This window comes from Corvus hawaiiensis, chromosome 2, assembly GCF_020740725.1.
Source record: "Corvus hawaiiensis isolate bCorHaw1 chromosome 2, bCorHaw1.pri.cur, whole genome shotgun sequence".
Lineage (NCBI taxonomy): Eukaryota > Metazoa > Chordata > Aves > Passeriformes > Corvidae > Corvus > Corvus hawaiiensis.
This window is the reverse complement of record NC_063214.1, coordinates 96,516,362-96,539,891: the sequence shown is the minus strand read 5'-3', so window position 1 is coordinate 96,539,891 and position 23,530 is coordinate 96,516,362. Positions and strand designations below refer to the sequence as shown.

The following is a 23,530-nucleotide window of genomic DNA, read 5'->3' as shown; positions in this document are numbered from 1 at the left end:
CACCGGACCAAGGGTCCTTCTGCCCGCGCAGGGAACACAAACCAACCAATGGGAACGAGGCTGAGCAGGGGCAGGGAAGCCCCGTGCCTGTGCCCTCAGGGCCCCTCTCCCAGGGCTACATGGCAGGGGAGGAGACCCCAACAGATATGAGCACACATACCCAACCCACTTTTAGTCTAGCTGTCTTGACTATCATAAAACCATAGAAGAATTCAGGTAGAAAGGTACCTTTGTTGAAATTCCAACCTCCTCCTCAAAGCTGGGTTACCTATGAGGTCAGGTCAGGTTGCTCAGTGCTTTTTCTGCTTGAATTTTGAAAACCTCCAAAGTTGGAGGGGACACAAGTTCTTTGGGCAACCTGTTCCAATGTTTGACTGTCCTAATGTTGATTTTTTTTTTTCTCCTTATACCCAGTCTGAAACACTTTTTTGTATTTCAGTTTGTCTGCTGTCTTTTCTCCTCCTGCTGTGCACCATTATGAAAAGCCTGAGTCTGTTCTCTTGACAACAACTCAAAGGAATTGGAAGACTGCAACTAGCCTTGCCAAAAGTCATCTCATCGCCAGGCTGAGCAAGCCTTGGTAGCCCGTTAACCCCCTGATTCTGTGATGCCATCTTCCCCCTGTTCCTTGCCTTAGCCCTGGCCACTCCCTTAGTTTCTCTCTATTGGCTCCTGTACCCCAACCCCACCCAGGGACTGCCCCTGGGCCCCTGACAAAACCACCCTGCACCCAGACCACGAGGTCTCTCTACCTCTGAACATTACAGGGACAAGATGTGATTAAAACCATCTCAAGCCCTCATGAGAAACCCTTCTCTGCCTTCTTTACCACCAGTGCATTGTAACGCTGCTGGCTGCCGGAGCCAGGTCGCGGGGCTGTCCGAAATGGACTCCGGGATGCGACTGATCACATGGCCCTAGGAAACCCCCGCTGTGCTCACAGGGAGCTGCAGCCTGCTAGGCAGAGTCCAGCGGTTACAACACAAGCCCTGTTCCCTCAGCCTCTTCTCATACAGAGATTACCAGCCCCTGACCTTCTTTGCAGTTCTCTGTTGAATTCACTGCAGTTAATTTATGTATTTCCCTATACTAAGGGCCCAAAACTGAGTGTAATATTTTGTGGTCAAAAAAGTGCTGAATAGATAGGTGTAGTTGCTCCTCTGATCTCCTAATGATGCTCCTGTTAGTACAGCCCAGGATTCTGTTACTAGGGCACACTGCTGGTTCATGTTCAGCTCATTGTCTACCAATACCCCCAGGTCCTTCCCAGCACAGCTGCTTTGCAGCCTGGCAGTCCCTTACCTGTTGGAGAGGATGAAAGTTTGGTAAGAAAGTTTCACAGATATGTAGACTTGGCAGAAAGATCTCTGAATGTAGAAACTGAGGATGAGATAGAAATGAAAGCAAGTTTTGATATAGAATAAAAGATGTTTTGTTTAACCAGTGATCACTGAATAACTGAGAAGGCGAAGGTAGGAGATGAGTTGGAAGGAGATTTTTATGATTAGGACAAAGGTATGTGACTACAAACAAAGACGTTTTTCACCCAGTAAACAAGTATCAAGAAGAGCATAAGTAAATAAAAAACATGTTTTTACCAAATGGAGAGAGATCGCATGCAAACAAGAAATGTCAATGTAGCAAGAAGAAGAGAGGTCTGAGAATTTTCCATTGTAAGCTTAAATTGTAACTTACTTACTCTTGTGATTGGATAATAATGACTATAATATGGTGATGGTAGTAGCTATGATAGGCTATAGGCAAATGTAAAGGTATTGTGTATGGTGCTTATTGGTTGTTATGTATTAAGATACTCAGCAAAGAAAGTATATAATGCTTTGTAACTTGAACAGAAGGTGGCTTCAGGTATGCCTACAAGCTGGAGCTGGCAGCTCTGGATACCCACTCCCTGAAATGCTGTAACTTCCCCTGTGCAATAAACAGCTTTCAAGAGAGCCGCCTGAAGTCCAGACATCCTTCGTGAACCTTTCTCCTATACTTACCTGTATCATTGCAAGGCATTGTTCCTTCCTTTGCTCAGGACTTGGCATCATGTTAAAACCTTGCTAGAATTAAGGTAAAAGACAGCCACTGTTCCTCAAGTCCAGTCTTTTCGCCGTAGCAGGCACCTGGGCTGGTCAGACATGACTTGGCTCTGGTAAATCCATGCTGACTATTGCCAATCACCTTTTCCTTTTGTGCCCAGAAATGTCTTACAAGAGGACTTGCTCTGCATTTTTGGTCCCAGCATCCCAGGAACCAAAGTGAGGTTGGTTGGTTTGTAATTCCCTGAATCTTCATTTTGGCCTTTTTAAAAACAGGTGGAGCATTTGCCTTTCTTCAGTTATTAGAGATTCCCTGATCTCTGTGACTTTTCAAAGATCATAAAGTATGACAAGGGCATCAAATATTATTTAAAATCTGGTAGATGTATTGAATGAATCAGTTTATAGGAATGACAGCTGATTTGTGGAGCTGCACATCTGCAATCTAGTTTTCCCTCTTGGCCACGTGAACTGGCTTCACTGAAAGAACTGTCTTTAACCCCATACACGTGGTGAAAAACTGACTGCTAGTAAAGAACCTCTTGGCTTCCATGTGCCCAATGACCCTCCATGGATTAACAGAGAATTGCCAGAGAAAGACAGCAGAGACGTAGGCTGGAGAAGAGGTGTTTGGAGAGTCTTAGGAATTATTTCTTGATCTTTAGCAGGAAGACTTTGTACATGCAGGTGAAAGAGACTTGTGTAAGCTCAATAGATGGTATTTGTCTTCAGAAAAGTTTTTCATACTAAAAGACTGGAATAATTTTGACTGGTTGTTCTACTGGAGAAATGTCAGCAAACACAGCTTTTTATTATAAATTCTTTTTTTTACTGATTGAAATTATTTGACTTGGTTTGCAAACATCACTAATCTAGTCTGACTTTTGAACTATAACCATTTAACTGAGTTACATGACTTTAAAATGGCCACAAAAATTAAGTGACTCATTGCAAATGGCTTCTGCTTGCTTTTTGTCTTTCCTGCGTTTCCCCTGCTTTTGCTTCCAGCAGTGCCTCCAGAGCCTGACCCACACAAGCCTGCCTTCCCCTCTCACCTCCTCCTTCCTGCTGAGGGCTGCTGCGTCCAGTCTTCAGAGCAACATCACAGTCTCTGCCTTCTCCCAAGGCTGGGCAGTCAGGCAGCTTCATGAGGCTGCAGAGGGAGAGACACTGGTCCCGCTGTGGCCAGGCTGTGCTCTCTCAGGAACTCCATCCTGCCCAGGTGCAGTGTATGGTACCATGGTATTGCATGTCCCAGTGCTACAGGGTGATCCTGCACACTCCTGCCTTGCCTTTCAAAGTGAGAATACCAAAAATGAGGACCACAGTTTGATTTACTTGGGTGTCTTTTGTTAGTTAGAGTCATGTATCAATGGCTTTTTAAAATCAGTCTTACATAAGTCTGTGCTATGGGCTGGGGCCCTGGTGTGAGTAATGTTTGGCTACAGCTCAGATCTGCCACTGGGATAACAAGGTTGAATGCTTTGGAGCAGGCTGCAAGCTGAAGGTGAGCATACTGGTTTTCACTTTGGGGTATCTGGATCCAAATCCCAGCAAGACTGAATGTATTTCACTGAGCAGCTACTGTTAGACAAGTCTCATGTATGAGTTTCACCTGATAAACTCTATTGCTTTGCTTCAGGGATACAGATTGATTACCCCAGTAAATATGAAGAGCACATTCATTTTCATGATAGTATGCAGAGTGCCTTCTAATCTTGTTTAAAATATTCGTTTTTATGTTCAGGCCAGGTAGAGTCAAATTGGCACTTCACACAGGTAAGAATTTAAGGCCTGCAGGATCCAATTTACCAACAGGAACAACACTTAATTAAATGTTACTGAAGACAAGGCATAATTATCACTGTCACTGACTTACAGTTCAGTTTAATAAAAACTCATCTCATGCCTGTACCCAATGCGTGTGCATTAAGCTATACTCTAGCTAACTCTGTGGTTTTTAATTCCTTCTGTTGTCTGGCAGCAATTTCCCTTAGTGGGAGAACGACAGTGGGTTATCAACAGAAAAGATTAACAAAAGAAAATCTTCCATCATTTTCTATTTGTTCTGCCATGATTGCAATGAAAGCTATTTTTTTTCCCCCCCCACTCCCTACAGGACAGTTTGCAAAAAGGAAGAAGACTTCACTTTGGTTCACAGTCGCACTGCTGGTGGTGTCTGTTTTCATACTGACCATAGGTCTGGCAGCTACCACACGAACAGAAAATGTTACTGTGGGAGGCTACTACCCCGGCATTGTTGTAAGTATAAAAACCCATTTTAGAATATTAGGTACATCCAAATAAATTATTACCAGCTGTAAATGGGAAGTTCTGATAGATTGAAAAAAAAAAGAAAAAAGACAATTAGTCCTGTTGATTTCACAGGAGAGAGATGCTGCTTTGTTTTGATCTAATTCTAGTGTGTTGTAAAGCAGGGGGGTAACCTACTTTTCTGAAGTGCCCTGAAGGGGAGGCTGTTAGGGGGCAGAAGGAGGTCAAGGTTGCACTGCACTGCACTGTGCTGGTCTCAGGGAACTGTGTGAAAACCTCTGCTGGACTCCTGCTGGTCTCCATTAAAGGTGGGTGTCGGCACGACTGGACAGTGGGATAGATTTGAACAACCTTTTAGAAGTTTACTACTTTGATGGCATGAAGAGCCACTCCACTCTGGTGTCCGTGTGCCAGGAATTCTGCTGTGTCCATGGCAGGGAAAGCCCTGCAAATGGACACGTGGAGGTTCTCCGTAACATCCTTTTGTGCAGGCTTGCTGCGAGTTCTCTCATACAAGATCCTGTTTCCAAAATCCTTACTCTTGTTTTTGCCTTGGGAACAGAGTGCTTAAAAACATTCCTGCAGTGGGCACAAGGTTCAAACTCTACCTGCTTTGTCCTGTGGTGCCTCTGTGACTTCTGGGGAGGAGTAGCCCTGCCAACTCCTTGCTGGTTCAGCCCCCAGGCCCTTTCTGATCTCAGGAGGAGGGATTAATTGTATCCAAAAGTGTGGAAGTGCTTGGAGTAAAAAAAAGTAATTTAAATTCCTGGGCTGAGTTTTAAATACGAGGAATATGGGCAGCAAATAGAGAAGGGCTGAATCAGCCAAGGGGAGGTAGAGGGTGCAAGGTGAAGAAAGAAACTCATGTGCTTAGAGTCAGACACTGCTTAGGTGTGTGGCTCCACTAGTGCCAAAATATGTTGTAAGGTACCATTATTTCTTGCTCTCTATGGAATGAAACGCCCAGAGAAGAGGGATATGCATCTTCTAATACTGTGCATACACCATTAATAATTTAAGTTAGAATTGTTCCTCCTAAACAAGTCATCTTACATCTTAGTGTTACGTTGAGAACAGGATTTCTGAAAGATAATTTTAGGATAATGATCTATAAGGAGCAGTATTTTAAAGATAGAACAAAAAGCAGTTGTGAGAATAAGACCTTAGAAGAATGATTTTCCCTTTCATTAACCTAAAATAGATTGATACAGATAAAGGTCTCTTCTTCTGAAATTTGACATGAAATCTTTTGTAAGACCACATTATCTGCATTCATCCTAGGAAGAAGTTTCATTTTTAAACTGCTGTCTTTAACAAGTGTAATAAGTAATAAACCCATGTGCACAAAACAGGTCATTTCAGCATTTAGTTTCTTGTAGGAATAACACAATGTCTGTTCACTCATCTGAAAAATATCACCTGCTAAAATATTTTTTTAAAATCTTGTTTTCATTAATAACCAGATAGAAAAGCAAGGATTTATTAGAATACTTTGAAAACAAAACTTTTTATTAATAATTTTCTCTTTCAAAATATTATTGGAGCCAAATAATTTTCATAAAATTCAGAATTCTTTTTGTGCACACATGATGGATTATTGAAGTAACTGAGAAAGAGTGATGGATAATTGTCAATGTAAATGTCATCGAGATATTAAATATCACAAACATTTAGCAAGAGTTAAAAGTGCTATGCAAATCTTACATGGTATCTTGCCAAAAGCCTGGTCAAAGGTGTGTGACAGCACTGTTGTGTTTTTGCCTCACTGCCAGGGATGACTGACTCCAGTGCAGCATTGGCAGACGGACTGTCATAGAATCACAGAATGGTTTGGGATGGCAGGGACTTTAAAGGTCATCTCAACTCCCCTGCCATGGACAGGGACACCTTCCACTAGACCAGGTTCTCAAAGCCCCATCCAGCCTGGTCTTGTACACTTCCAGGCGTGGGGCACCCACAACTTCTATGTGGGCAACCTATTCCAGTTCCACCACCTTCACAGTAAACGATTTCTTCCTAATGTCTAACCTAAACCTACCTTCTTTCAGTTTGAAGTCATTACCTCTTGTCCTATCTCTTCACATTTTCTTGTAAGGCACCTCTAGGAACTGGAAGGCAGTAATAAGGTCTCCTTGCAGCCTTCTCTTCTCCAGGCTGAACAACCCAAACTCTCTCAGCCTGCCCTCATAGGAGAGGTGCTCCAGCCCTCTGATCATCTTTGTGGCCTTGCTCTATACTCACTCCAGCAGGTCCATGTCCTTCCTATATCGGGGGTCCCACTGAAGGCAGCACTCTAGATGGGGTCTAACCAGAGCAGAGGGGTAGAATTCCCTTTTACCATCACCTGTTTCAGAATGTACAGAATGGCCCTCAAAAGGTGCTTCTCTTCTCTGCTGACAGTAGAGGGAGCTTAGAAAACCAGCAAACCCTGATCCCAAACTTTTAGATGCCTAAAGCTAGGGAATGAATTTGTCACTAAATATTTAACTGCTGGGCTCAGAGAAAAGCAAGAATATGAGGAGAGACGGTGTTAATTTCAATTAAAAATAAGGTCTATTTCTCACAGACTTCAGTAGTAAAATATTAATTTCACAGCTGGTAGATGAGATGAAATCTCCAGTGACCTTCGGTAAGAAATTTTGGTCTTAAAAAACATGCAGAATTTACCCTGCCTGAAGACACCTGTGAAGATGAGTAACACTATCCACTGGCATAGATTTGCTTGTATCTAGAAGTATTTGCAGAACAGGTCTTCAGGGTTAGATCTATAATAGTTTGGCTTCTGCCAAGTTCCCACTGGCTTCAAGAAGAGTTAAGTGCCTTGATTTCCCTGAATATTGGTCTCTTGTAATTTGTTTTGAAAAAATCTTTTTTCTGAATATGTCTTTATAGTGCTTGGTATTTCCTGAACTTATCCATCCAAAGTAATTGAACATAAAATATTTCTGTGTGTAGATGAGTTAATATAATGTTACACTTTAGAAGGTGTCTGCATTTAATAGATTACTGCTTGATCATCTGTTTGGACTGTCTTTTTGGAACGGTCTGCAAAGACAGAGTTGGAACTGCTTCAGCCTCATTTCCTTATAAATATTTATACTTAAATACTTAATGTCACTTCTCTGGGACTACTTACTGTATTATTTTTGTTTGCTAGTTTTATACTCTTTCAACAGGGTCCAGTTGTCCCAGCACCACACTGACCTGGCCTCCCAGAGTTCCCAAATAGCCTGTTGTCTAAATGGACAAAAACCTAGCTCATATGACCCTAAAACAATCTCAGTAATGCTGTGGCTTTCATCATGATCTCTATTGTTCTGCTCCTTCTGATTTAATTGTTATTCTTCTGTCTTTGGTCATTTTTTTATTCTCATGGATATTACTCATTTTGTGTTCCCTACATCAGCCATAAATGAGGCTTTATGGATTGTTCCTGTTGGAATGAAAAATGGGGTTTGGAACCAGATGTCATTTTGATGTAGTTATCTTAATTTACAAAGTTGCTGTCCCCTGAACAGTGTGTCCTTGCTCATGGTTCCAAGTATCTCTACTATTTAGCTGTCAGCATGGGTGCACTTGCCTACTCTTTCAAAGTCTCTGCTTTTAGTCCTTGTGCCTCCCTTTCACATAAATTTTCCCAAAGCACTCAAGAGCAAATCTCCTTTCCCTACATTCGCTTTCTTGAAACTGAGTGATGGATTCCTCTTGTGATACTGAGCGAGTAAAGTGCTTGCAGGGGATTTGCTTTCTGCTGTGAGCAGTTGTGCGTAACAGCAAGGAATTTACGGGCATTGCTTAAGCCCTTGGCTGGGACATGTAGTCCTTAAAAACTTAATTTGTGCTTGGAGGAGAGGCTCTGAGCTCAGTCCAGTGGCCTCATTACAGAGAGGGGCTGGAACCATGAATCCAAGGAGTTTCTACTGCTCCAAACCTTCACGTGCCCATCATAAGGAGGACACTTTTCCTACCATCCCGATGTTGAAGCAACACGGGAACATTAAGGCCAGCTTACTTCAGTGTCCTTTCCTCCCCTCTTTCCTGTGGCTGTTGGTAATGGAGCTGACTGTACTGATACTTTTAGCATTTTAGCAAGGAGTTTTTCTGGGTTATGTGATAGCACCTAATCATTAAAATCAAACAAGAGTAAGGGTTTGAACTTGGGTCATTTGCATGGTGGGAACGCATCCATTTTTTGAGAAAAGCAGTCTGCAATTGCCTAAAGCTTTACAACCTTTCAAAATGCTGATATGTGGACTAAAAGTAAGTGGTTTTTTCTCCTACTTTACTTAGTTTTTGCTTAACGGTTTGTAAAACTGTACATGACAACAGTAACAGTAGTCAGTAGTGTGTCTATACAGACTTGTGTTTACTACATGACAAATTTTGCAGTGAACTATCAAAGAGCTGCAGTCCTGGCCATTTCCCATTACATTATATGATTTATGTCCAACAGTAACTTCCACCTTTTCCCTTGACCTGCCCATTTAGCCCATCTGTGTGGTGCATTAGCTCAGATATCACTGTATGTGTTGGTGTGTTGTCCAGATAAGCTGACCTCATGCATTTCTGTTGGTTTTGTTCTTTGCCTTAGCTTGGCTTTGGATCTTTCCTAGGGATTGTTGGCATCTACCTGGTAGAAAACAGAAGACAAATAGTAAGTAACAGCCCTTTTAATTTTTGTTTTCTTTTTGTATCAGACTGTATTAAACATGAAAAGCAGGGATTTCCAGTTGACTTAAAATTGCTTCATCTGCCTCGAAATATTAGTCATTTGTTTCACCACTTCTGAGAAGTTTTATAGAAGCATGAATGGGCCAGTAACTTCCTTTGAACAAGGCAAAACAGAAGCAGCTTATTTTGTTTTACTTTGCTGCTGGTTTAGTGAGTTGAATTGATAGAGGGCAGAATCACTTAAGTGCCAGAGCCTGGCCAGGACCATGTAACTGGGAAAAGGATGGGAAGAGAGCAACATACCAGTCTGAGCAGCAACAAGCTGCATAATCAGCTCCACCCTAGCAGATGATCTCATCCTGCGCAAGAAGTTTAAGTCAGGAACAGTTTCCTGAAACTATATGTGTTAAATAGAAGAAAAAATCCAGAGCTCTTGCTGTCAAGATTCCCTGGCTATGACAGACAGGATCTGAGATACCATGTGATTTGTTTGTAGCTTTAGCTTGGCTTTCCAAATACTTTGCTTTTATTTATGTGAGGAAGTCATAGAAAGTCCTTGGGGCACCCAGGTAAAGGAAGGTGTACTAAGAAGGATGAAGGAATTTGTAGAAATTTTTAGCACTTTCCTTCCTCTCTTTGCGAAAAATAGCAGTCTTGGTTGAATAATAGCATGTCCAATGGACACTTCACAGTAGACTGATTATAACCAAGCATCATGAAATATGATTAATTTCATAATGCAGAGCTTTCACTGGTGTAAATCAAGAGTGGTATTAAGCTCAGAGGAGGAACTGATGGATTTAGCTTGCATTTTGCTAACAAGTAACTACTTTACTTACAAGTAGTCATAATATCACTCCTTCATAACATCACTCTTCTTTTGCATTACCTGTAAGTGTCAGTAGTGTATATGCAAGTATTCCCTTGCTTTTAACTTCTGTTTATAGCTGGGTTTCACAAAGAAGATTTATAAAGCTGTAGTATTTGTCTTTTTCTGTTCCCTATTCTATGTTTTTTAATGTGTTGACCAATTTCAGGCAAATTCAGGAGGGAGGTAGAGACTTCAAATGTGTGCAATTTCCTCAAGTTTCAGGAAGATTCACAGGTGGGTAGAGGAGAGAATTATGACCTAGTTCCCCCATGGTGGTAAACACTGCAATGTCAACTCACCACTATTTAAAGTAGAGGATCCAAATGGACATGACGTGTGAGACAAAAATTTGCAGTAGGTCAGGTGTCATTAATTTTGCTAGTAACAAAACAGCTTATTTAAGACTATTGCTCCTGATTTCTGCATCAGGGACCAGGATGAATAGCAGGTTCCTAGTTGCAGGCTCAGTGCTGATGAAAATAGCTTTGTCTTCCACACCATTCATGCTACCTTACTAACAGACATAACATTTTAGGGTTGTTTGATTTTTCACTTTTCTGCCTCATGGTTTTCTGTGCTCTGTCCTTAGCAAAAGTAAAATGTGTGAGAAAGCCATAAGGTGGGTAAGCAGTGGTTAAAGTATGTATTCCTCGATGTGCTGTGTCATTTACACAAGGACTGAGGAGACATTAGTGTCCAGGATGTTTGGGCTTAGTGCCTGCTTGCATTTCCCAGCATGGAACAAGGAAAACTGCTTTCTGCTTGTAACACTTACATATTATGGCTGTTGGAAGGTTGGGTTTCTGGGGAACAGACTAAGAGAATAACTAGAAAGTTTAATTATGCTTCTTGCCTTGGGAACCATCCACAGTGGGTCTTTTAACACTGTCTGTGCTGAGGCTGAGCTGATGGTTTCAAATGTTGTGGAAATGAGATTGAAAGGTTTTACAATGGAAGGCAGTAGTTATTCTCTGGGACATAACTGAGTATATTTGATTGGAAGGGTTTAGGGCAGCTTTAACGAATTTGCAGCCATCAGTAAGATTGTAAAGACTTATATAAGCACATAAATGTAGCATAAATGTTATATTCCTGTACCTAAAAATTATATACTTTGCAGCAGGACAGAAGGCAGTGGAAAGGAAAAGAAATTGCTTACTCAGTTGCTTCTATTTTAACTAGACTACCTTTGAGCAGTTACTGCAGTATAATTTGAATTTAACCCAGTGTAGCTCTGACAATTATCTGGCCCCTGAAATGACTCAATACTTCATTTTTTATTTGTTATTTAAATTGAAACTGAATACAGATGCAATTGCACTAGGGAAAAAAAGTCTATTTCAAATTGACCATTCTACTTAAATCTATTTCTCTTTTTGTCTTGAAGTTCTGTTTCACTGTGACACATCAATTATAAGTCCAGGTTCTTTCATGGTTGATGAAATGCTAAATGCAATATAAAATATATAATAATTAGCAGAACTAGTACAGTAAAACCCCAGCACTCAGTAACTGATGAGCATGGAGTTTGAGAAAGAACAAAAGCACGGTTAGGCAGAGTGGGCAATGGTTTGTTCTCAAAACATGACATTAATAATGTTGCACTTCTTTGACCTCCTTCTTGGCATCCCAGAGCCCGCAGTGGGAGTTCATTGTGCTGACCAAGGTATAACCCTTAATTCAAAGGAACTGCTGCTTGAAGAAGCAGGCTCTGCCTCATTGACTAGCATGATTTCACTTCAGCTCTTAGCATTTGTGCTTGGCTGTGATATGCAAAGCTTGGCACCAGCAGAACAAAATCTCCCTGTGACTAAAGATTTGCACTGATTTGGATGTTTCTAACTGGCAGACAGAAGGCATTTCAAGCATAATGTGTCAGTGTCCCTTTTTGCATCTCCTGCAGTCTGCAAAGCAGGTTATGGATTGAAGAGCAGTGTGTAAGGCACACTTAGTCCAGCCGGATGGGTGAAAAACATGATACTGCTCAAATCAAATGGATTTGATTGTAAGACGTGAAGTGTCCTCGCTTGTTTGCTTGCTTGCCATCTCCTCGCATTACAGGACAAAGTATTTCCAGTTAGGAAATGAGATGCTGAAATTACATACAGAAGTGGGGAAGGCTGGGTGTGCGGGGGGGCTCATGGCAGCAGAGTTGAGCTGAGAGCTGAGGGTAAGTAAGTAGTGCTGAGGGAGTGATGTAACAGGTTTCTCCTCAGAAAATATGTGGGGGTGGCAGGAGCTTGCACCCAGAAATGGATCACTCCATAAATGTGCAATGTCGATATGACACCATGCATGTAATTTTAGCTAACCCAATGGATAAACCAAGCACTGGCTCACAGTTTCCACTCACACGTCTCTCCAATGCCAGCCTCACCATTCTGTTTGCAAGGGTGAAAATCAGCACCCTGAAGCTGTGGTGCCTACAAGAGCAATGGGGAGGTGTTGGGGAAGATGAAACAGGAAAGCCTTGGAAATATGATTGCCTGACAAAAGATTTTGGGAATATGAAAACTACAGGCAACATCGAAATGAAAGCCACTTTTGAAATACCAGGTCTTAGTTACTGAACAACTGGAAAACAATGGTATGGCCGACCGAAGTAATCCCCTCTTGATGGAACAATACCCTCTGCTTGCAGGCAGGTCCAAGGGTCAGAGCAGATCCTACTAGCTCAGCAGAAGGGGTCCAAAGAGTAGTTTTTAGAAGTTAAGATGTAACACTCTATGGTAATATAAGAACTCTTATAGGCTGTATGTAAATGCTATAGGATTTGTATCTTGTATTAGATTGGTTAGTGACAATTAGAATATTCAGTGCAGAAGATGATTTATTGTATTGTAACCAGGACTTCAGACATTCTCATTCTCTCTTCCATTCTTGCTCTTACACTCTCTCTCTCACCCGTTCACTCTCTTGCTCTCTTGGGCCTGCTCAGAGCTGAGTCTAGCAGCTCTGAGCAGTGCCCCAATACCCACGCCCTTTACAATAAACCGACTGTGTCCCAAGACCTGCCTATAGAGATCTCTCGTCTCCATCCGTCACCGTCTACGTCCGGCCGTCCCGACCAGAACCTCAGAACCCCGAAACCTACAGGGAGGTGCAGTGGGGAGGTTCAAGGGCACCAGAATAGCTGTCAGGGTTTTGAATGTTTGCAATATCACAGTGCTGCCTGCAAGAGCCCTCACCAGGGCTGTGGGAGCCCCACCGACAGCAGCACAGCTGTGGCAGAGAGCAGGCAGGAAGGGCATGGGCAGATGTATGGGAGAAAAAAGGACACAGGGAGGATGGGGAGGGGTCATTGGAGCAGGAGTGACCCCTCATGAGATGTGAGTTAGCACAAACCTTGGTACTTAGGATGGAAGCAGTTGTCTGCAGTAGGTCTGACACCCAAATTCATCCACTGTTCAGTCTTCCTCATGTTTTCTTCAGGTTAACAAACATTTAATTTTCTCACTGACATGTCTAGGATATACTCAGATATAAACCTGGTGCTCAGACTGGTCCTTGACTTATTCAGAGAGATGGAGGCATCACCTCCAGCAAAAGCAGAATTTGAAAACATGAGGAAGGTTAAAACATGGAGCTCTGCACACAGACAGAAAAGGCAAAGCTATTTATTCAGGCTTCTCAAGGGATGCTAAGTTTAGGTCCCTTAATACGCTTGCTTCGCAATCTCTGTCAACAAGAGTTAGATTTCAAATGAAGTGTTGAAAAGACACTACAGCTGAAGTTGGAGAAACAAAGCAATAATTTTCTCTTCTGTTTTCAGATGATAGACTTCCCTGACAATGCATGCATCCCTGTCCTGCACTGACATTGTGTGAGGTAGTATTTCAATATTATCTCTGATTATTTTATTGACGCCAGACTTTACATAAAATGCCCAGTGGGCATTTTCTGATGGACGTAATCTATTTACAAGATAAACTGGTTTTGAAAAAACTTAAAGAGGTTTGGCTCTTCTGAAAGCTGACTCACACATGTAACTGCTTCAAAAAATCCTTTATTCTGAAACAGATGTAAAGGTAATGGTTATTAGTACATGCACCCCCCAAAAATACTGCTATATTTATACCTAATTTGCTCTGTTCAAACACATTCTGTTTCATTTGCTGTTTGCAAATCAAACATTCTGGAAGAAACTGGCTCTAGTGCATATTTTGATCAAAGATATACTAATTACTGATTGATTTCATATCTCATATTAGGATAATTAAAGCAGCTTGTTCTAATAAAGAAAGACCACTGAAATTCTGTAGATCCCCTGAGACTATCTTTGATGTTCCTGTGCAAATAAATGGAAGAAGCCTTTAGTGTGTTGCAGGGGAAATGCAGAAAACATAAAGGCAATCTTTGTAATTACCAAGGTATTATTTCTCTCCTAAACTCAAGCTTCTGACAAAGTTAGCAGCACTTCTTTCTATCAGTGTTGATTTTCTGTATGCTCATATTTCACACAGTTCCAAGAAAAACAATTAATGCTGAGGTAAAAACATTAATGATGGAAGAAATTAGTAATCATCCTTCTCTTGTTTAGTGTCTTTAAAATGATTGAAACTGAAAAGACCTACTAATACCTTTTCAGTCATAAATGTGTGCTAGGTTTTGCAGTGTGATCTAACTACACATTTCAGAAACAGACAAGATTTATATAAAGATAATCAGAATAGGTTGACACTGACACTTGCATGAGCTCGAGAGGCTCTTCTTTAGGTGTCTGCATTTTTTTCAAAATATAACAGCATCTTATTAGCTGTTAAGTTCAAGCAGCTTATTCTTTGAGAACATCTTCCTGCTCTCTCATGACTAGCTCTTCAAGACTATAATGAGGTACTCTTCAGAGGCATCTTGTTCCCTCCTTAGGTTCTGGAAGAGGCCTTTAAGGGTGGCTTAAACTAGATTCTGGAGTTTTAGTTAGCTGAAGTGTGGTAAGAAAAATCCTGTGTTAAGTGACAATTATACTTCTCTTCTATAATACTGAGGATATTACAAAAGATATCATACTATAATTCTGCCTGGTTTTGAGTTTAGAGCAGAGCAGCCTATGTATAGAGGGCCCATAAGCATGGTGTAGTTTTGGGTATTAGCTGCCTTATTTTGCAGGGATCAGCTTTGAGACATCTTTTTAATCCTTTTTAGGAAGGATTTGGAATGTAGTCTATCCATGGTAGGTCTGGGACATCTGTGTTATTCCTTGTAATGCAGGAGAATATTCAGCAAAAACAGGAATAGAAGTGAAATGAATAACTGGAGATGTTTTGAAGGCTCAGTTATTTCAGCTGCAGAGGAGGAAGATAGGTGATATATCTGTGGGTATGAAAGCACCATCGAAAATGAAGACAAGGGAAATTAAAAGAAGAAGTTCCATGGGCAAGGAAAATGTAAATAAGTGGGAAAGTTGTTTCTAATTTATTTTAGTCAGTATAATATTATGAGAGACATTTTGCTGTTATTAATGTTATATATTCCATTAATAAAGACTGAGTAAAATACTTTGGATTTCTTTATGCAGTTCTTTGACCTCATGCATTTAATGTGGTGATTTCCAATTTATAATAAATGTAAATACCCACTGACACAAAGAGATCTTTTCTCTTCCCTCCTTTGCTCCTTCCTCTATCTTGCTGACTCCTCCTCCTCTTCCCTGCCCTGGCTAAAAATATTCTCCACTGGTTAAGTGAGTAACAAAGTTCACAGCCAAGTGAGCATCAGACAGCAAAAGTTAACTGGTGGGGCTGCATGGGTAAGGGTAAGGTTGCCTGATTGGGTAAGGGTAGAGAGGAATCTGTGAAAGGAGGGAACAAGACTTGTCCCTTTTGCTAGGAATAATTTGTTATATCAACTTTCTGTGGTGTGAAACCATCATCTAAGTGTTGTCAGTGAGTTAAATGCCTGAAGATAGATAGCATAAATTTCCCAACAGTGTTTGAGAATTTTGAAGTTCAGGGACTCAAAAATAGATGCTTTCACTGTGCAAATTACCAAAGGAGGTGTGGGAGATGTTTACGCTCTTCCTTGATCTAGTTCCTTATGGATTGGCATTTCATATTACACGTCTACAGGTGTATGCTTTCAGATTTTACCAGCACAGATTCATCAGCTAGACATGCAAATATTTATTTATATGTAAATATTATAATATAGAAATGTACTATGACATTATAACCACATAATACATGATCTGTAATATATGCTCACATACGTACATGTATGTATTTACAGCTGACATGTCCTGCAAACACCTGTGATAATGACAAAGAAGTCTATGCCACTGTGCCACTGACATTTTGTCTTTATTGGGCAAAATGCTTTTTATGCTCTTCATAGATGTGTGTGCCAGGTTGTTTCAGCTGGCAAAGCTGTAATGGGAAGCACAGTCAGGTCTGTAGCAATCTTTGTGCTCCATCATTAGGGCTGTGTCTGACATACCTTGAGAGATGCCACCAAGTACCTCTACCTGCAGCCTAGCACCGTAGTTCCTTCTCTCCCGCACAACCCCGTGCTGGTCCACTGGTTGTACCAGTCCCAGCTCTTACCCACCTCAGGTTTCTCACCTTGTGACAAAACATAGGATTAGCTCAGTCTCAGATAAGAAATGACCACGTTTTCACTGTTACCATTGGAAGAGAGAAATGGATTACTGATTACAAAGGAAAAATTTTTGAAAGACATACTTTGGGTTCTATTTGGGGAGCTTCCTCAGCAACCAGAATTACTTTAGTTTGCTTCTGGAAGCTTAAATTCTATAGAAACAGAAAGAAGATATATACCTATATGAATGAAAATACATATTACCATCACCACAGCTTATTTTCAGTACTGCAATCTTTAAAGACTGTCACCATTCTTTTGAGTCAGAGACTCAAAACACCAACTCAGTTTAAGTTCTCTATCTTAAGTGGCAGTCTTTTGGGATGTGGTTCCTTTCAGATCTGTGCTTGGGAACAGCACACAGGATTAAATGTACAATAGGGCACTTTTTAACTGCCAGTTTGTTTTCTTGTGTTGTTTATGTAATGAAAGTGTTGCTGTCACACAGTTGAAAACAAAAGTAAACCTTATGACCCATGAAATGTGTTTGGAGCAATAAAGATGTCAATTACTCTTCGTAGGAAGCAGGAGCATGGGATAGAAAGTCTCAGTAAGGAACCTGGGATGAGTTCTGGTGTGTGCATGGTGAAGAAAGTGAGGTGGGGTGTAGCCCTGTGAAAAGGACAGGCAGTTGTTGGGCCTCTTGTTGAAGAATTAGCTCAAATTAAACAGCTGAGCATCCCTGATGGACAATCTTCCAGCCCTGTAGGTAGAATTTCACTACATGAAAACTTGTAATTTGTGCATTTCTGATAAAGAGTGTGTGTGTATCTTCAGAAACCAATGCAGTCACTGTGTAGTGAAAGAGGATTTGTAAAAACAGAGACTTTGGTGTAAAAATAGTTCTTGCTGCTAAAACAGTCAGCTCTAACAGTCTTGATCTATGTCAATTCCACCATTTTTTACCAGGAATCATAAACTTTTATGACACATGGTATCCTATGTATTTTTGGCTTGTTATTCTCATGCTGCTCTGAACAGCTGTTTAAGTCATGAAGTGACCTTGTTCCGGTTTAAGCAATAAAAGACCATCCATGAAAGAAAGTATGTGATTAATTCTGATAATGTCAGCACTGTTATCAGTGAATCTAAATTTATTTCACTTTTGCTCCCTTTCCTTTTAATGCTGTATTTAGTTTTTTCTTCTAGACTAAATTTTGTCCTTAAATGTGTAATCATTTTTAACTGTTCTTATCTAAGTGCTTTTGCTGATGTTTGCAAAGGGGAATTCATACCAGTTTGAAGTGCCTACTGGACTAAGACTTGATTAAGCTGGTTCCAAAACCATTAGCATTTCTTCAGCTGTGAGATCCAGGGGATTACTCTTTTCTGTATAAAGGTGGCCAGAGAACAGCACTATCTGGAAAAGCACACTACACTGAACTGCCATGAGAAGCCCCAGTGCTCCCCTACATAGCAGTAAGAGTCTGAAACAGAGGGAAGGGGGTTGATCATACAGTCAGCAGCTAATTTAATGGGATGGAAGAAAAGTAGAGCAGAGCATATATACTGCACCTCCTTGAAGTAGAGAAGGTCAGCCACTAGGGAAGTTGGATCAATTCAAACTTGGGACAAAATGTGCTGCTTGCTAGAAGGAAAATCAGGAACTGCAGTAATGGTTACTGGGATATGATCTGGGGTTCTTAGATGTTGTGGAGGCTTAAAAGAGCAGTGGTAATAAAACTAACCCTGCACCAGGAAAAAAAAAAATTTTAGGTTTCCTTCTGTTTCTTAGAAAATGTAAAACAAGTACAGTTCAGTCTCATTTAAAAAAAAAATGTTTTAATAATATCTGTTGGACTCCAGTGAAGTCTAAGATTCTACCAAAATCCCAGGAGACCTGATAGTGCATCATCAGTGGTGGCATTTTAAGTGAATCAAGACAAGCATTTTACTCATCAGTGAAGGAATTATTTTGAATTTAATATGTGTTCATTTACACATATATCATATTCATTCTCTGATTGCAGTGTAATGGTGACTCCAGTTTCAAAGTCTTAAGTGCACAGAAACTGCTTGATATAGGGTTTTTATTCAGTAGATTGGTCATTCTAGTAAAGATTTGCTTGTAAAACAATTTGAAATAATTTTGTAGCTATTCTAAGTCTGGTTTTGTAGCTGATATTAGATTATGAGAGAAGAAAGAATGAATTAATCAGGTAACCTTTCCCAGTAATTTTGTTTCGTGTTTCATAATGGCTACTGATTTAATTCCCACCAATCTTTAATTTCTTGAAAATAAAAATATAGGAAACTTTGTTTTTATTTCATATTTTATTTCATATAACTTTTTTCACAAAAACGGTATCTTCTTATGTTTTATCAGGTTAGAAAAAAAGACGAGCTACAGAAAGAGTAAAGGAAATGCGTTGGTATAAGTTAAGGATTAATGCTCAAGAAAACATTTCTAGAGGGTGGAAACAACAGAGACCTAGACAAGGGAACTGTTAGAGTTAGCATGCAACGTTTTATTTGAACAGTACAATGTTAAGGCAAAATGTTTCCATGCTACTCTTCTAGGTAACTGGAGTTGCAGAGGACTTTTAAGCTGCTGTACTGATCAGCTGTGAGGATGGCACATCTGACAGGGAGCAGGGAAGGAGGACGGGAGGGACGCTCGGTGGTGAATGGCTGGGGAGGCCTTGTGAGGAGCTTAACATCAAGGGTACTAGGGGACAGTTTGGAACTATGGGCTTTCATGCCCTAAAGGGAAATAGCAAGCAAACATGGCTGTGTGAGCCACCTCCAGTCATGGGGCGCAGCCCAGCCATCACACAACCCCGGGCGGCATGTGTCCATGTGGTCAGATGCTGAATTCCCCCATCTCCATAACAAACTGTCACAGCAAATGGCACAAGTAAAGTTCCCAGCAACTCGAGCAGTCTGTTCATCTGACCAGTGAAGAAGTAGTCCCTGTCCTAAAGATGTCTGTGTGTGCCTTTAGGAGCTGGAGTAAGCACACTCAGAACCTGTGCTCTCTTTCTTTTCTTACTCAACTGTTCTGCATAAACCTTCTTGGGCTGGGGCAGAGCTAGGACCATGAAGTCACCCTGCTGCACATTTCCCATCCTTGGACACTTGTGCAGCCCCTTGCCTTTGTGTGTAGCCTGTATGATGAATTATCTACAAAAGCTGAGCAGCAATACCACTGGAAGAGAAGAAGAGAAAGCAGTGTGCCTACTTTTTACTGATTCCTACATATGATAAAAATTAACTGTGAGTACCTAAGGTGTAACAAAAGGTATTGAAAATCCTGACTTTCACAATTTTGCCCTTCAGGAAGGATGTGAGGCAAGAAAAAAAGATAAATTTTCCAAATGAAAATTCTACCTTAATTTTGAAAGGGGATTTTAATCTTGTTTTTTTTTCTTTGGCATAATAATTTATAACTCTCATGTGGTTTCTGTATTCTTTCCCCTTTGTTTATCTAATTAATTCAACCTTTTTATGTATGTGAGGTTGCTTAAATTTCTCATGGGACTTCTCTCTTGCCTGTGTTACACCAACTGGCCTTTTCCTGTTGGTATTTTTCCTAATTATCCCTGACATGATACTGGGAAACAGCAGACTTCTTCACAGGCAGTAAAACAAAAGACTCCTTGACCACAAACAACAAAATAACCCCAGTCCTTATGATTTATTCATTACAGCTAAAACCTGGCTTTTACTTTGATAATCCCTAGGACTGTAAATTACATGGAACAGGTGAAACAATCTATTAGCTGCTGTCAGCACTTCTGCCTCCTTCCCTTCTGTCATGGCTGCATGGTGTCACCTTCACATTTGCACTGAGTCTAGTGCTCATCGCTCTCTACAGTCTTCTGATTTAACTCGTTTGAGGGAATAAGTAGTTTCTGCCTATGGAGTGAGTTTCACTGGCTTCCTGTGTGTTTGTGTAAGCACAGGAGCTGGGTTGCAGGGATGCAGCCCTTTGGGACAGAGCAGGAGAAAGGGCTGGACAGCAGGGAACCAAACTAAGGACTGGAGAAGAAGATGCCCTTTGAGTTGACCATGAGCAATCACACAGGCTCAAGTCTCTGCCCTGAGATGCTATTAATAACAGAGGGAAGGAAGAAAATCTGAATCAAAGATCTTTGTTTTTGCTGGTAAAACTGAACAACATATGACTGGACTTGCTGAGTTCAACAGTGAAAAGGCTGTAGTTTTCTTACTTGGTCACTTGATCTAAGAATGAGACTTTAGAATCTAAACACCTGACAACACAGAATCACAGAATCACAGGATGGTTTAGGTTGGGAAGGACCTTAAAGAGAAGATAACCTAGTTCCAACCCCCCTGTCATGGACAGGGATATCTTCTGCTAGGCCAGGTTGCTCAAACCCCATCCAACCTGGCCTTGGACAGTTCCAGGGATGTGGCATCCACAGGTTCTCTGGGCAACCTGTTCCAGTGCTTCACCACCTTTACAGTAAGGAATTTCTTCCTAATACCTAATCTAAGGCTTCCCTCTTTTAGTTTGAAGCCATTCCCCCTTGTCCTCTCACTACCTTATGAAAAGTCCCTCTCCAGCTTTTTCGTAGGGTTCCCTTAGGAACTGGACTGCATGTCATGAAAGTCTTTCACCGTTATGAATTCCTGTCATTGTACCTAGTGCACGGCTATGACTGCAGTTGGCATTAATGAATAACGAACATGGTGTAATCCTATCTCCTGTGGTGTGACAACTCCCCAGCAGAGCCTCAATTACAGCCATGCCATTACTTAAGAACCAACCTTTGGAAAGAATATGTTGTCAGGCCATAAATTGTGGAGCACATTACCTGATGTTGTGAGAAACCTCCTAATTAGCTCAGTTGTGAAAACTGTAGGAGTCTTGCCCATGTTTCACTTTCATGACAGCAGCAAAACATTTGTCCTAAGGGAAGGGAAAACTGTTGTGTTGTGCTGTTGTGTGAGAAGGGGCCATACAGGACAGGGCATTCCAAATTAGAGAAAATTAACTCACAATTGAAGTACTTACATACAGACCCATTTCACAAGACAGGCAGTGCTTAGTTGACAGCAGCATCTGAAATACAGTGCAGTGCAATGAGTTTAATTGTCTTAATTTTGTGGGCTATTAATCTACAGACTCGCTGAGGTACCATGGTAACAGATGCAGCTCCTGGCTGAGATTGGTTTTTCCAGTTCCCTAGTTGCAGCAGGGTGGAAAATCATTCTCTGTTTTGGATTTGTGATAAGAGTTTTTGTAAACTTCTACATCATCATCCCCATTGAAAAAGTGCAGCAGACTTATTTAAGCCTATATTAAATTCTGATCTTGGGGACATGGGGAAATCAAACCAGTAAAAAGGCCCACAGAATTAAACTGTAATTTGGGGAATGTAATTTTAGGGGCAGCCTACAACAAACTGCGCCATGCATTTATTTTCCAAATACTTGAACCTGTGTGGGAATAAAAAAGGACTTTACAAACCTGTGGCGTAACATTTACACAGCGTTTTGCAAAGACTTAACTTTCTAGAGCAAAAAATACTGAGTGACAGTGTTTCTCAATTTACATTGATCAGGGTAATTCTGATTCCTTCTCTGCCTGGAAAAGAATCCCAGAGAGGCTTGATGAACAGCACAATGCTTGGAGACATTAGGGGATGTGCAGTGCAGAAGTAGCCATTTAGCATGAGCAAAGTGAGTCTGTTAGATGTAATGTAACTTGCATCTAGTACCAAGGTGATTTTGAAAACAAAAATCCATGCATTTTTCAGTCTCTGATCTGCTTGGTCTAAATTGAGAGAGGGAGGCCTCTCACACAATATCTGGTGCTAGAAATGACTGTCATTATCTGAGACATTTTGGCTGAGGATAGGTAAGGGCTAAATTAGAATCACGAGGAAACCAGGGATGTGCCGGAACTGAGAGTCTAGCTAGCTCCCAGAAGTATTCCTCAGGGATGTTGGAAACAGCCAAGAGAGGTGCCAGCCTGCGGCCAGCATGTGCTAATGCTGCAGAGCAGTGCGGTTTTCTTTGGGTCTGCTGGCAGATGTTGGCTGCAGGTCTCTCTGCATGTGACACAGCAGGGACATGTCACCAGCAGCATGTCATTCAGCACACAGCGTGCCTGGGGACCTGAGGGGCAGTGTTTGTGTGCAGTGTGTGCATGAGAGTGTGGCTGCAGCTGGGGTGGCCTCATCAAACTACCTCTTGGGTCTGGTCTGTGGCCAGCTCTTATCTCCAAAAATGGGAATTGTTGTGGAAGACTTGGTTGCCAACTCTCTGTGCCAGGTGCATTTCTGGCAGCTGAACAAGAGTCTGTGACTAGCATCCATGGCTACTGTGTATCCCCTGCTGCCTTCACTAGTCTTGCGTGGACAGGAGGGTGACGGTGCAGGCAGTGGTGTTGTATGCCTGCTGAAGGACAGGAGGTTGTCCAAAACAGGTGAATTCTGAAAAAAAATGCATGCCTTTTCTGAAAGAAGGCAGCATGCAAGAATCTAGCAGTCCAGTCGTTCACTAGTTTTGCATTTTTAAGTGTTTTCATATTTCTGTGATACTGCTGAAGATAGATTACAGCTCTTCAGTTAAAAATGGTTACAGAAGTCCCTCATTCCATGTGCTATTTTGCTCTCCCTTTTGCTAAAACCCCTCTGTTAAACAACTGCCTTTTGGGTTTGATTGATAGGCCCACACTGAAAACACAGAGTTTTCAGTGTTTAATAAATGGTTTTATGGCTCCCTTGTAAATAACCAAATTACTGTACTCTATACAAGAACCAGGTGCAAACATGTTCTGGTGGCAATAGCTATAGACAAGCACACCAGTGGAACAGCAAGAGCAAAACTGTTTATTGAACAGCTGTTCAAATATATTCCTATAAATAATGAATAGTTGTCCTGACAAAACATAATGCTGTTGAAAATGGATATAAGATGATGTGATGGATCAGTATTTATTTTTTTAAAAGTGCTATTTCTTTTACATGTCAACAAGCATTCTCTATCTTTAAATGAACTCTGTTGCTTTTCTTTCTAGACAGTCCTAGACTGTCTCCAGCAATCCCCTACTACTCAGGAAAATTAGCTTTTGAATTTACAACAGCTCTTCATTTAGTTGTCT

At 41.1% G+C, this 23,530-nt stretch overlaps 1 protein-coding gene and 1 long non-coding RNA gene across 4 annotated transcripts in view; both read left to right on the top strand.

The window, feature by feature from the left end:
- TMEM255B (transmembrane protein 255B) overlaps positions 1-23,530 on the top strand; it is a 69,239-nt gene that overhangs the window by 4,357 nt on the left and 41,352 nt on the right. For 2 of the 3 annotated variants that reach the window (XM_048327344.1, XM_048327335.1), the window contains exon 2: positions 4,165-4,307. In XM_048327344.1, coding sequence (XP_048183301.1) covers positions 4,165-4,307 — 143 coding nt within the window. Of the gene's footprint in view, positions 1-4,164; positions 4,308-8,910; positions 8,974-23,530 lie in introns of all 3 variants that reach the window. The other variant, XM_048327325.1, reaches the window with a different exon arrangement.
- Positions 10,028-15,276, top strand: LOC125337515. The gene is made up of 3 exons (XR_007208072.1): positions 10,028-10,095; positions 13,634-13,689; positions 15,070-15,276. It is a non-coding gene; the product is annotated as an uncharacterized LOC125337515 (long non-coding RNA).